Source organism: Ctenopharyngodon idella, chromosome 7, assembly GCF_019924925.1.
Source record: "Ctenopharyngodon idella isolate HZGC_01 chromosome 7, HZGC01, whole genome shotgun sequence".
Taxonomy (NCBI): domain Eukaryota; kingdom Metazoa; phylum Chordata; class Actinopteri; order Cypriniformes; family Xenocyprididae; genus Ctenopharyngodon; species Ctenopharyngodon idella.
The window spans coordinates 8341829-8355252 of record NC_067226.1 but is presented as its reverse complement, the minus strand read 5'-3'; the positions used below and the strand labels follow the sequence as shown (position 1 = coordinate 8355252).

Sequence of the window (13424 nt, the reverse complement as noted above, 5' to 3'; positions counted from 1 at the left end):
ATCAGCCTAAACTGTACCTGGTGGGTCTATATCCATCCAAGATCTGCTCCCAACTGTAACGCTAATCATTTCTGTCCAGGCTACAGAGTTTGCTGATGCAACCCCTCCGATTTTTCCACTCTGTCCTCTAAAGGCAAGCAGAACCTGCCATGAGAGTTATTTATATCTAGTCTTTTTTGTGGAAGAAACATAGGAAAACTCCAGATGGCCATTGGGATGACTAGAAATCCAGTCCATCAGACCTCTGGATGCCTGGAACAGCATCTGCAACAAAAGCATCTTGAGTGTTGAGAGGAGGGTATAAGTTGTTGGAAAGAATGTTTGCACTCTATGAGAAAATCATACCCCTAAATCCAGATGGTGCTCTCTAAAGCGGGATGTGTCTAAGTTTAACTATGGCTTATATGGCATATTCAACTTACACTTTATTTCATGCACCAGAATTTTTTTTTTTTTTTTTTTTTTGGTTTATTCATTTGTGAATTTTTATACATTTATCATGATCACAAGACAACATTATTTGACATTATACTATAACAATGCAAAGTGATTGCTAGACATAACAATGAATTCAACAAATAAAGCTATAAAGATTTGTTGATGTAATTGAAAAAGGTTAAAGTTAAAGTTAGTAATATAAAGTTAATTGAAACAAAAAAAAAACAACAGATGGATTTATCATTATTTGGCTCAGTGAGAACAATGCTGAGCCAAATGAAGATAAAGAATCTGACGTGTTTAAAGGGTTAGTTCATCCAAAAATGAAAATTCTGTCATTTATTACTCACCCTCATGCTGTTCCACACCCGTAAGACCTTCATTCATCTTCGGAATGCAAATTGAGATATTTTTGTTGAAATCCGATGGCTCCGTGAAGCCTAAATAGGGAGCAATGACATTTCCTCTCTCAAGATCCATAAAGGTACTAAAAACATATTTAAATCAGTTCATTATGCTCCGAAGCTTCCTGAAGCAGAGTTTTGAAATCGGCCATCACTAAATAAGTCATTATTTTGTTTTTTTTGGCGCACCAAAAATATTCTCGTCGCTTTATAATACTAATATTGAACCACTGTACTCACATGAACTGATTTAAATATGTTTTTAGTACCTTTGTGGATCTTGAGAGAGGAAATGTCATTGCTCCCTATGCAGGCCTCACTGAGCCATCGGATTTCAACAAAAATATCTCAATTTGTGTTCCGAAGATTAACGAAGGTCTTACGGGTGTGGAACGGCATGAGGGTGAGTAATAAATGACAGAATTTTCATTTTTGGGTGAACTAACCCTTTAATGAACCAATCAGATAAGAGTAAATCAATGGTCAACAAGAACATCATTCGATTGGCTGCAAGAAAAAAGTATACCCACCTTCCATGAGTGAGAGAATCGTGCTAAAACTGTACACAACAAGTAATTTTGACATTTGCAAAAGTTTATTTTTTACACATACAGGTTCTGTGCAGCCAATCTGTTTTGCAGTTCTTGACACTGTTGTTTTCACTTGCAAATCACTGTTCACAGGCTTGCAATGCTTTTGGCCATATTTCAGCGTCCACTGTGGTGGGGACTGCAGACTGTATAATAAAATTGATAATAAAATGGTTGATAATAAAACGGGCCATATGGGGGAAGTCCCGGTGGCATCAGACTTTTTGTGACTTTGTGCTGGTCCCTTATCACATCTTCTGCATGCGGATGTGGAGCTGGTTCAGTAGAAAAGAAAGCGATGATGGATTTATGATAGCGGTGATGAGGTGCAATGGGCACCAGGTGCACAACATCACACGCAGCCAGCACTGTTCCATTTAGATGTAACTCCTTTTATGCTGTGAAAGCCAGGATGCCGTAGAGCCGAAGCAGAAGTTGTCGAAAGGATGAGGTCACTCCATAAAGGCGCACAAAACAGGAGGCTTTCTGGAAAATGTTGGTGGTTTCATCCACAGTGCATTTTGTTCTCTGATTAAAAACCAAAAAGTCATGATTATCAGCACTCTTTGTTTATGTTTGAGTTCTGATGTATCCACTGAGTTTGAGCAGCGTGTTCTCAGTGGGCTGCAAATTCGTTAAGAATGTTTCGTCTGGGCTGTGATCGCTCGGAACGATGTTGTTTGTTTATATGTAAGCAACCATCCGGGAATTTAAGTTCTCTATAAACATGAACCTATTCCATTTGCTTTCTTTCCGACTACTGTCTACATAATTAACAGTGTGGGATGCCAAGTATTTTGTCCATAATTTACAGCAGAATAAACTCATCACTAAGGAAATAAATTGTTTATGAGGTTTCCATGACAATTGAATGCAAAGCACTTCCAGAGAAATTATGAAGGAGCTGGATGGACACTGAATGAGAATGAAATGTGTGAATCACTGCATTATGAATTTACTGAGAGCTAAGCGAGGTCAAGAATGTAGCTACAGTATGTTCTGAACAAACAACTGGAAAATGTGCCATTTTTTTTTAACTGCGCATTTAATCTACAGTAAAATCCTCAAGATATTTTTGTCAATAACAAATCATCTTACTGCCCTCATACATTATGCCATGAAGGCATGATTGATGCATTGGCTAAATAATATAAAGAGGTTTTTGAGATTGTGAGCTTTGATATATTTTTTTATATTGATTCCTATTATTCTTCAGCAACTGTTCCAGAATTCATTCTATGCAAGCAAGTCTCACTGATATTTATTTATTTATTTTAAATTTTACCATTGAAAGCAAAAGCACATCAATGCAAAATTAGCCACTGCAGATGCTCCAGAGTTTTATTAAAAATAGTTGGAAAACAGAAGAACTGGCAACTTAAAACAATAAATGCCTCCATTCATCTCTTTAAAGACTCAAAGTCTGTAGTTTGATGCCATAAGAGTTGACAGAAATGAAGAATACAGTTAGTGAATTGTATGTAACTGTTAAATTCATTAATTCTTTGTAAATGTAAAAATCCTGAATTTTATGTAATTGTGGATATATTCGTATGTTCTGTCTGCAGGACGGTATTTTAGTGGGAGCTGTGGGAGCTTATGACTGGAATGGGGCTGTGCTGAAGGAGACTCGTCAGGGTAAAGTGGTCCCACCAAAGTCCTCCTATGAACAAGAGTTCCCAGATGAACTGAAGAACCATGGAGCCTACCTGGGTAAAGAATCCACACCTATACACTGAACCATGGCTGTCAGTGCTAATGATAGATAAATGCCCCAGTGTGAAATATCTACATCTAAATGTTAATTACATTTTTTTTTTTTAATTTTACTTAATTTAATTTATTTTTTATTTTATTTTATTTTATTTTATTTTATTTTATTTTATTTTATTTTATTTTATTTTATTTTTGTCCTTCATTCTCATTTCTCTATATATTTTTTACTCTCTTGGTCTCATTTGATCTCTACTCCGCTCTGTTCCCAAGCAAAGTGATGCATCCAGTATACCAGTTTCAAAGTTTATAAGCAATTTTTATCATCTTTCTCCTTTTGTATTTGTAGGTTACACAGTGACGTCAGTGGTGTCAGCTCGCAGCGGCCAGTTATATGTAGCAGGAGCTCCACGGTTTAACCACACGGGCAAGGTCATCATCTTCACCATGAAAAATACTGGAGAGCTCACTATATTACACTCGCTCAAGGGACAGCAGGTAAAGCACTTAAAAACATGCTTACAAACACTTTCAGCACACAGTGTTTGTATACAGTGCTCATGTATTCTCAAATAGCATTCTGCTGCTCTGACTCATTCTTCACACAGTTTTTGTGTGTTCACAGCTCTCCTCTTTAACTGTATCCAAGTATTCAAAAGCTGCTTTTCCACTGTTGAGCCGAACGGTTCTAAGAACAGCAAGGAATGGTTCCAGGTTAACCGTGCTGGTAGAATGCGTGTAGTGATGTCACCACTCAGGATTGGTCACTTTTCTGTTGCCTGGCTACCAGTTTCTCTGTAGCTGGCCAAAGCGCACTATTGGAGCGATGTAAACACAAGTTAATAGTAAAATTGATCTGATGAAACCATATCCGTATCAGCTGGACTGGATCGGCACCGAATGGAACGGTTAACCAATGAGGTTTGGCCTGATGGTGGAAAATCAGCTAGACTGTACAAACAGCAGTGATCAGTTGGTCATTGTGTTTTCAATTTGCTACATATCTCTCCTGGCTTTCATTTGCGATGAGTGGATTGTCTAGACTACAAACTCAAATCCATGTGCTTCTCATCACAGCATGCAAATAAATTGACTCTCACAAACAAAGCACAGAGATATTGAATTCTTTAAATGAGGTAAACATTTAACAGGTGATTAGCACCATGGTAAATTGCCTTAAAGGATTAGTTCACTTTCAAATGAAAATTAGCCCAAGCTTTACTCACCCTCAAGCCATCCTAGGTGTATATGACTTTCTTCTTTCTGATGAACACAATCGGAGACAAATATCCTGACGCATCCGAGCTTTATAATAGCAGTGAGCGTTTCCAACGTGTATGAAGCTAAAGAAACTGCATCCATATGGATATTTTTTTTTACACAAATCACATCGCTTCGCTTCAGAAGGCCTTTATTAACCCCTTGGAGCCTTGTGGAATATGTTTATGATAGATGAATGTGGATGGAGCCACTTTCTTCAGCTCATACTCGTTGGTATCGCTCACTGCCATTATAAAGCTCGAATGTGTCAGAAAAAAGTCATATACACCTAGGATGGCTTGAGGGTGAGTAAAGCTTGGGGTAATTTTTATTTGAAAGTGAACTAATCCTTTAAATATCACCCCTATTAATCTTGCAAACTGTATAAGTATTCATGTGACTCTATATTTAGAAAGCATATATTGTACTGATGATTGTGATTGAGAGAGACACATGAGAAATAAGCATTTAGTTGTGCTGTTTTTTCCTTTGTCTAGATATATATATATATATATATATATATATATAGATATAGATATAGACAAGTCATAAATTAAATCGACCAACTGCTTGTATGAAGTTGCAAAGAATTGCCATATAATGGCATATTTATTTTGCCATACACTGTATTTCTATGTCCTTATGATTATGCTTGAGGACAGTGTGTGGCACAGCTTAAAGGGATAGTTCACCCAAAAATAAAAATTCTGTCATCATTTACTCACCCTCAGGTTGTTCCAATTCTGTATAAATGTCTTTGTTCTGCTGAACACAATGGAAGATATTTTGAAGAAAGTTTGTAACCAGGCCATTTTGGGGCACCATTGACTTCCATAGTAGGAAAAAAAATACTATGGAAGTCAATGGTGTCCCAGAACTGTTCAGTTTCCCACATTCTTCAAAATATCTTCTTTTCAACTGAACAAAGAAATTTGTACAGGTTTGGAACAACCTGAGGGTGAATAAACAATGACAGAATTTTCATTTTTGGGTGAACTATCCCTTTAACTCACTCTTCCCTATGTGCTCATGCATTTTTGTGTTTACATCAGCTTATGCATATCTAAGTGATGTGCTTCATAGGCAATAAATGCATGTCCTTGTGCACCAGTAGTAATCAGTCTGGCTTCGATGGATGTGTTTGTGCAGATAGGGTCATATTATGGCAGCGAGATTGCTCCAGTGGACATTGATGATGATGGAGTGACTGATAACCTGCTGGTGGCTGCACCCATGTTCTTCAGTGGAGGCTGGGAAAAGGGCAAAGTCTACATATACAGAGTCACAGAGCAGGTAATGTTTCCTCAGTCTTTCAGTGTATTCTTGTGAAAAACAAGTTAATTAGCCATTGACTAGCTATTATATTACCTCCTGTTTACTTCTCACCCAGAATGCAACACTACAGATGTTGTTTCTTGTCTTAAAGCTGAGGGATCCAAGCTCTGAAACTTTGCCTGTGCATTAATGCAGTTCCTCATTAATGGTCTCACATAAATACTGACAGGCTTTTGCCACCTGCCATACCTCGCATCAGAGAGTAGTAAAGGGTGAACTCAGCAGGAAAATATTTCCCCCTTGAAATGTAATTATATGAAGCTCACAGAGAAAGAAAGAGAGCTGCTTTAATAAATGGAAAAAGCTGGAGTGCATGCAAAAGCAATGCTGTGAATAAAGCAGACCTCCATCTTTATTCATTTAGCTCTTTTAAACTATTTCCTTGCAGCCTTAAGCAGGGGACCACAATCTGTGTTGTACCTCAGGTTGTAGCCATAAACAGGGTACATCAACAGCACTGGTCATCGTTAAATAAAATAATTTATCATAGTTAAGTCGGTAACACTTTATTTTAGGGTATTTTAACTAGTTGCTTATTAGCATGCATATTACTAGAATATTGGCTGTTTATTAGTACTTATTAAGCACATATTAATGCCTTATTCTGCATGACCTTATTCTACATTCTTAATCCTACCCAATACCTAAACTTAACAACTAACTTAATAACTATTAATAAGCAGTAAATTAGGAGTTTATTGAGGGAAAAGTCGTAGTTAATAGTGAATACATGTTCCCTATTCTAAAGTGTTACCGTTAAGGCATTATTCAATTAGTATACACTACATCCATTTATTATGCAAACCATCCTTCTCTTCTCTTCTCTTCTCTTCTCTTCTCTCTCTTCTCTTCTCTTCTCTTCTCTTCTCTTCTCTTCTCTTCTCTTGTAATCTGATGCTATTTTAGGAAGGGTGAGAAAACAACTGGTTTCATGTGTCTGTCGTCTATGGCCGTATATTTTCAGTGAGAGTGAGAGATTTAGGAATTTAGGAGGAGGGTGATGTGCATGGCTAATTACTCTCCCAAATACTTGGCTGACATCAACAGTCTTTGCTTTGAGAAATTGCACCTTTCCCTCAAACTTTCCACCTATTTGAGACTAATTGATTTTAGAGGCACAAATGCATTCTCACTGACCTCAACTTAAGTGATGATACAGGAGCAGTTATTGCATTTGACCTTGGGAGTCTGGTTTGGACTGTTATGGTGAATGCTTATGCTTATAACTATTTATTTTAATCATGTGGAATATTTTTCTGTATTTCTTAAAGTCTGCATGTAATGTTCAAAATCATATTGTAGTAGTACTGCAGTCTCTATGTAGCATTTGTTTTTTTTTTCAGCAGTGTCATCTAGATTTCTTACATAAACACATGGTGGGCTGTCGTTGTGATTTCTGGATCTTTAACAAATTCCTCAAAAGATTGTTTCTGGTTACAGAAATGTTTAGCCCTTGTCCATGACCTAAGTGGATATTTATCTCTTTTCAGAGTTTTTACATTTTTTTAATAGTTAGTGTATGAAATAAATATAAAAAATGCTCATATTCCACATTAAAAGTTTGCATTGAAAATCTTTGTACAACAGTAATATAAACGTAATGTAAACAGGCTTCTTTTATATCTCTCTTAAACCATAATATTTATTCTTACTGTATATAGCCCTGATTCCTAATGTATTCTCAATGTATTTTTAGTCCAATTAAGACTTCAAGATTTCAGTTTTGAGCAAAAGCAGCATTGATTTATAAGTTAGATCAGCATCCAATGATATGGAAATAGGAGGACCCATTAGTTTTCCCCCTCCTCTGCCAGTTGTAGTGTATAAGCCATCAACCTGGAGCACCAAGGCTCATGCTGTATCTAAATTGTGTCCTGCCTCACAGGTGCTCTTTATTCTTGTTTTCCCTTCAGCCTCGTTTCATATTGGAGGGCTCGCTGGAGATCTTAGATCAAGGTCAGAATGCCCGTTTTGGCTCTGCGCTGGCCCCTGTTCCTGATCTTAATGGGGATTCATTTAATGATGTGGTGGTGGGAGCTCCGCTAGAGGATGACCACAAAGGAGCCATTTACATCTACCATAGTCAACACAACAAAATACTGAGGAAATATAAACAGGTAACACATAAGTGTCCAGCTGTTCTCTTGTGTATTAATTATTTGAATGTGTTTGCTTTGAATCGATATTCTCTCTGTCAGAGGATTGCTGCAGTTCAGCTGGCCCCGGGTCTGCAGTACTTTGGTCGTAGTATCCATGGGAAGATGGATATGAATGGAGATGGCCTGGTGGATCTGGCTGTGGGCTCCCTCGGTGCAGCAGTACTTCTATGGTGGGTCTCTAACACAGGGTTCTTTACACTATTAGTTTCTTCTTAAATACCTCAATAGTATTTGCTGTGCTTCAGGTCTAGAAGTGTTGTCCAGATCCATGCCACTGTTCGATTTGAGCCCAGCAAGATCAACATATTCAATAAAGACTGTCGGAGAGGAGGGAAAGATGTGACCTGCATGTCGGCTATTGTATGTCTGAATGTCACATCTCGGACTCCTATCAGACCCTCACAAGAAATAGGTCAGTTTTTATATTTTTATAATAAAATTTTCAAATACTTTTTTCAATAAATAAGCAATATTGGACTTTTATGTCTGATAAGTTTTCTGAAGATAAATTGGTAAATAAAAAAAGTTTCGTTTCTGTGTAGATTGTTGATCATATTGGTGCTAATTTATCTACTTATGTAAATAATATGGACTTTTTGCACTGAATCCATCTGTTTTAGTGTTGGATTGCAACAGTTCAGTCAAAGAATGACATAACACTTAGCTTTCACCCAAACACACTCTATACTGGAAATGGAGGACAGGAATTTATGAAAGTGCTTTGAAAGCAGCAGTTTCCTCTCATCATATAGTATCTGTTGGTTACAATATCATTAGAAGAGAACTAAACAGCTGACAGCTGGCGTGGTTCTCACACCACCAACCAGCTGCATATTTAGTGTAGTTCAGTTAAGGTTTCCCTGCTAAGCATGCCACGTATTAGCCTGAAAAATATATCAGTTGTGATGAATTGTTCATCATACAGTAATCTCTTGATCTTTCCTTTGTTGCTTTGTTGATTCAAGATTTTCTTTGGGAGGGGAAAACTGCTTAGCTAGCTCTGGAAATTTAGAAGTAAAGTACACATTGTATGATGACTCTGGCTGAGACGAATGAAATTAGTATAAAAGACTTTTAGCATGTGTAATATTGTGTCAGGGTGCCATAAAATTAAAATGAAAAGTGTTCATAAATGGTTCCAGATATTATAGATGTGAATGGTTTAAATATAGTGTTTTATGGGTCCTACACATGAAGTCATTGCTGTGCAAGAAACCTTAGTAGAAGCTACAAAGTGTGGCATACTGCATTGCTGTTTTAAAATGCCTCAGTCCCTCAGGACAGGTTTAGTTAGTGTTTGACACATGCTGTTTGACTTAAGGCCTTGGTGACTATCATAGGTTGTTTTGAAAGTCATGTGCTGAAAGGTCAGGTTCCTCATAATGTGTAATGTGTGGGACCACAGAGCAGCACAACTGTTTTTAGTTAACCTTCACGACCCCAGAGCATCTTCATCAAAAATGTCATGAGTGAAACCAACTTAATGTTCTCAAAGACATATCATCTGATCATCTGGGAAATCAGACTATTGGGACATTATAAAAAGGAGGCACATATTTTTTCTAATTCACCTCACATGTGTTGAGAAGGGTTATGAATATGTTAAGCCTTTAAGTGTGTCATTTATTGGTACAGATTTTTCTCATTTATGAAATTTTAGAAAATAGGATTACTTATAGAGGATTACTTATTAAGTGTCTTTCAGCTTAAAACCTCTTTTTGAACATCCTCATGTCATTTAGGTCTCTTAAAAGGCGTTTTCCCTAAGATCAGATTTTCTGTCTTTTAAGGCCTTAGAACTCTCAAATTGCTCTCAGTTCTTCAGAGTGTCATAAATTTGAACATAAATCTAGATTGTCTTAAATCTGTCTGTAGTTCACACATGGTAGAGCACTGTTATGGTCATAAATAAATGTGCAACATTTATTTAGTCATATAACTGATGCCTTCTATGTAACAATGATGCAAACAATGTATTTACAATATAAGTACACTACCATTCAAAAGTTTGAGGTCAGTAAGAATTTAAAATTTTAATTCAGAAGGGACACAATAAATTAATCAAAAGAGACAGTCAAGACATGTATTATATGATGTATAAAGTTTCAAATAAATGCTATTCTTTACGGAGCCCCTAAAGGGACGTGGTGGTGGAAAAATTTGGGATGGGAGGAAATGTTTTTTCAAATCTTTTGCGTTCCCTCACAAAACTGTTGCTTTCCCTCGCAATATTTGCATTCGCTCGCAAAACTTTTGCGCTCCCTTGCATAGGTATTTGCGTTCCCTTTCAAAACTTTTTTGCGTTCCAACGCAAAACTTTTGCGTTCCCTCGCAAATATATTATTGTTCCCTTGCAAAACCTGTTGTGAGCTGCCGCCTGCGCATAGAGACCGATTTATATATTCTAAAGCACATTTGAGGAAAATTGGGTTGTTGTAGCTCGTTGTCTAGGTTACTATGATTGGAAATAGTTGCATTTGTGTATTAACAATGTTTAGCTCACAAGTTATCCGGGAAGTTCGAATCTGTAATATTGCCAACTTTACTGAACTCCTTGAGTTAAGCAATGACCGCATTTCTTTATATTTGAGTCCATCAAGTTCAAACTCTATGAGTCGTGCATTATTTGTGTGCATTATTAACGTACGGACCTGACTGACACACTACTGCCAGCCAGTGGGACATTAAACAGGAAGTGTTTGTCCGAGCTCACAACAGGTTTTGCAAGGGAACGATATCTTTGCGAGGGAATGCAAACATCTTTGCGAGGGAACGCAAAAGATTTGAGAAAAAAAATTTTTTCCTCCCATCCCAATTTTTTTCCACCACCACGTCCCTTTAGGGGCTCCATAGTTCTTTTGAACTTTATATTCATCAAATAATCCTGAAAAAAATCACAAAAAATATTAAGCATTGATGATAATAATAAATGTTTCTTTAGCACCAAATCCACATATTAGAATGATTTCTAAAAGATCATGTAAAATTAGATTTTAAAATAGAAAACAGTTGTTTTAAATTATAATAATATTTCACAATATTACTGTATTTTGGTCAAATAAATACAGAATTGGTGAGCATAAAATACTTTTTTCAGAAACATTAAAAAATAGTACTGACCTTAAACTTTTGAATGGTAGCGTATACACCAACATGTTGTCTAGCATTGTTCATAAATAATTTAATTATTAATGATAATTAAATCTTCCACTGTATGTTCACTGTATTCCTTCCACTTCTCTTAGCTCTTAGCTATAGTGCTTTCTTTGAGGAGAAGCGCTTTAACCCTCGAGCCGTGTTTGATGATCCAGATCGCCTGCAGCCTCAGAATCTTACACTGCTTCCTGGAGAGGAGACCTGTGACCACATCTACTTCCACGTCATGGTTAGCTTTCACCCTTTTGGTCACAGTATCTGCAATAACAGCCAAGTCATTATTTGTTCTGTTAATTATGTACTTTTGTGTCTGTTCATTCAGATTTTCCAATTGCAATAACATTCCTATTTTATTAAGTTCACTTTCTAACATTACAACAGCAGATTATATTCTTGCAGGTTACTCTTTTATAGCCATTTATTTAGATTTATGATATTGTAATGTTGATACAGGAGACCACAGACTACGCCAGGCCCATTATATTCACTGTAGAGACGGAGCTATTGGACCTGGAACAAGGCCCAGCTCTGGATGATGGCTGGCCAACTACTGTGAAAACACAGGTGAGTGTCTGTAGGTCAAAGCAAACTTCATTGTCACACTGTATATATACATAGTTCAGTCATGAAACTCTAGAGGGCGCAGGCTTATGGTCCTTGATGCAAGCTGATGATAATTACAGCATTAACTACTTGGCACAAGCTAATTGGTCCATATCACTTCTGCAGCCAATGAGCTTTTTGCTCACACATTTAAATGGCTGGTTGGTTACATTCACTATAGCAGTTTGCAGCGCGCTTCAGACTTCCTCTAAAACCCTCCACCTTCCCCAGCTCCACCTGTATAGATCTGCTATGGGTTATTGATGTATGCTGTTTTGCAGCAGCACTATGTCTTACTCGCAGCAGCGTATCGGCGTATGTATTGGCAGTAGCAAGTTCCTGTACTTGCTCTGCAGCAGCAGCAATAATCAGCAGCAGCAATAATCTATAACAACAGCAATAATCAACAGCAGCGTAGCAGATTTATTCCGCCAAGACCAAATACATTGTCATATCCATTACCACATCTTCCGAGAGTTGTCATGATTGAACTTTCGTTAACAACATTAACACACGATGAAACTCTTTTGTATGTTTATTAATATTAATATAAATGTAATTCCGCTTTGCATTTTTTTTCCCCCCTGGTTTTCTCCAGCTTCCCTTCTGGAACGGGTGTGATGAAGATGACCATTGTGTTCCAGACTTGGTGTTACAATCTCAGACTGATCTAATAAATCGCAAGTAAGATAAGTCACAGACACACACGCATGCTAACACACTTATACGCATGCTCATGCCCACTCTGTTGCTCTACAGGCAGTTCTGTGCCCAGGCGTTTCGAGCAGGCAGTCTGTTATGTCAGAGTCAGACAGCAGCAGAACCTTCTGAACGCATTATGGAGGGATCCAGGAGAAGGATGGTAGTGGATGTACGTCTAGAAAACAGAGGAGAGAACGCATATGGAGCCCAGCTTAACATCACTTACACTCCAAACCTACGCTTCTCCAGCCTTATAGTGAAGGTACATCAATCTAATACCTTTGGTTGTTTGGTATCTTACAAGGATTGATTGATTTGTTCCTTTGTTTATTCATAATCTTGATTGATACTAAAGACCTTTTAGAAATGCATCTGCAATAGTAATTGTTACTGTAAGTTAAATCAGGTTGATCTCTCTGTCTTTATTTATAGGATAACTCTGATATACATATAGACTGCCGGAGTGAGAACAAGCGAACATATGAGAAATTTTGCAATATCAGTGCACCCTTTATGAGAGCAAAGTCACAGGTGAGTTGTCATTGCCACATTTATACAGTTAGACAGTTACTGTACACTGAACCATATCAGAAACTATTACCAACCAGTAAGACTATACACTTTTACACCAATACTGACAAATTAATAAAACGCTTTTTGTGCTAAGCTAGCTCTCTAGTGAGGTTACTGTAACTACACTGCAGTTAAAAAGTTTTGGGTTTGTGTTATGTTTTTCAGGAACCTTAATGTAACAAATGTAGTAAATTTTAGCATACTTTTAGCATATGGTACTCCAGCCATATGTACACAACTAACAATTCGCCAGTGACTGCATATTATTATATATGCAGAATTATATATATATGTATAATCCTAATGTGAGAATTTTTTATTGCCATGTTCAGCAACAGTATACATTTAGAGGTTACGCCAGGGTTAGGACTAGGAGTCTGTGCTCTAGGAAGCCTTGCTTACCAAAACACACTGGACCACACAGTCAAAAACCCTATAGACTTCTTCACATTACCCATGTGCAGAACTGTCAGAATCTGTCACAGAAATAC

The 13424-nt window shown here is 37.2% G+C and overlaps 1 protein-coding gene across 2 annotated transcripts in view; it reads left to right on the top strand.

The window, feature by feature from the left end:
- The window catches only part of itga11a (integrin, alpha 11a), a 53556-nt gene that overhangs the window by 28087 nt on the left and 12045 nt on the right, over positions 1-13424 (top strand). For both annotated transcript variants that reach the window (XM_051901371.1, XM_051901372.1), the window contains 11 exons: positions 3001-3145; positions 3495-3643; positions 5555-5698; positions 7654-7857; positions 7939-8069; positions 8145-8311; positions 11145-11284; positions 11509-11619; positions 12257-12342; positions 12418-12622; positions 12793-12891. In XM_051901371.1, coding sequence (XP_051757331.1) covers positions 3001-3145; positions 3495-3643; positions 5555-5698; positions 7654-7857; positions 7939-8069; positions 8145-8311; positions 11145-11284; positions 11509-11619; positions 12257-12342; positions 12418-12622; positions 12793-12891 — 1581 coding nt within the window. The remainder of the gene's footprint in view (positions 1-3000; positions 3146-3494; positions 3644-5554; positions 5699-7653; positions 7858-7938; positions 8070-8144; positions 8312-11144; positions 11285-11508; positions 11620-12256; positions 12343-12417; positions 12623-12792; positions 12892-13424) is intronic.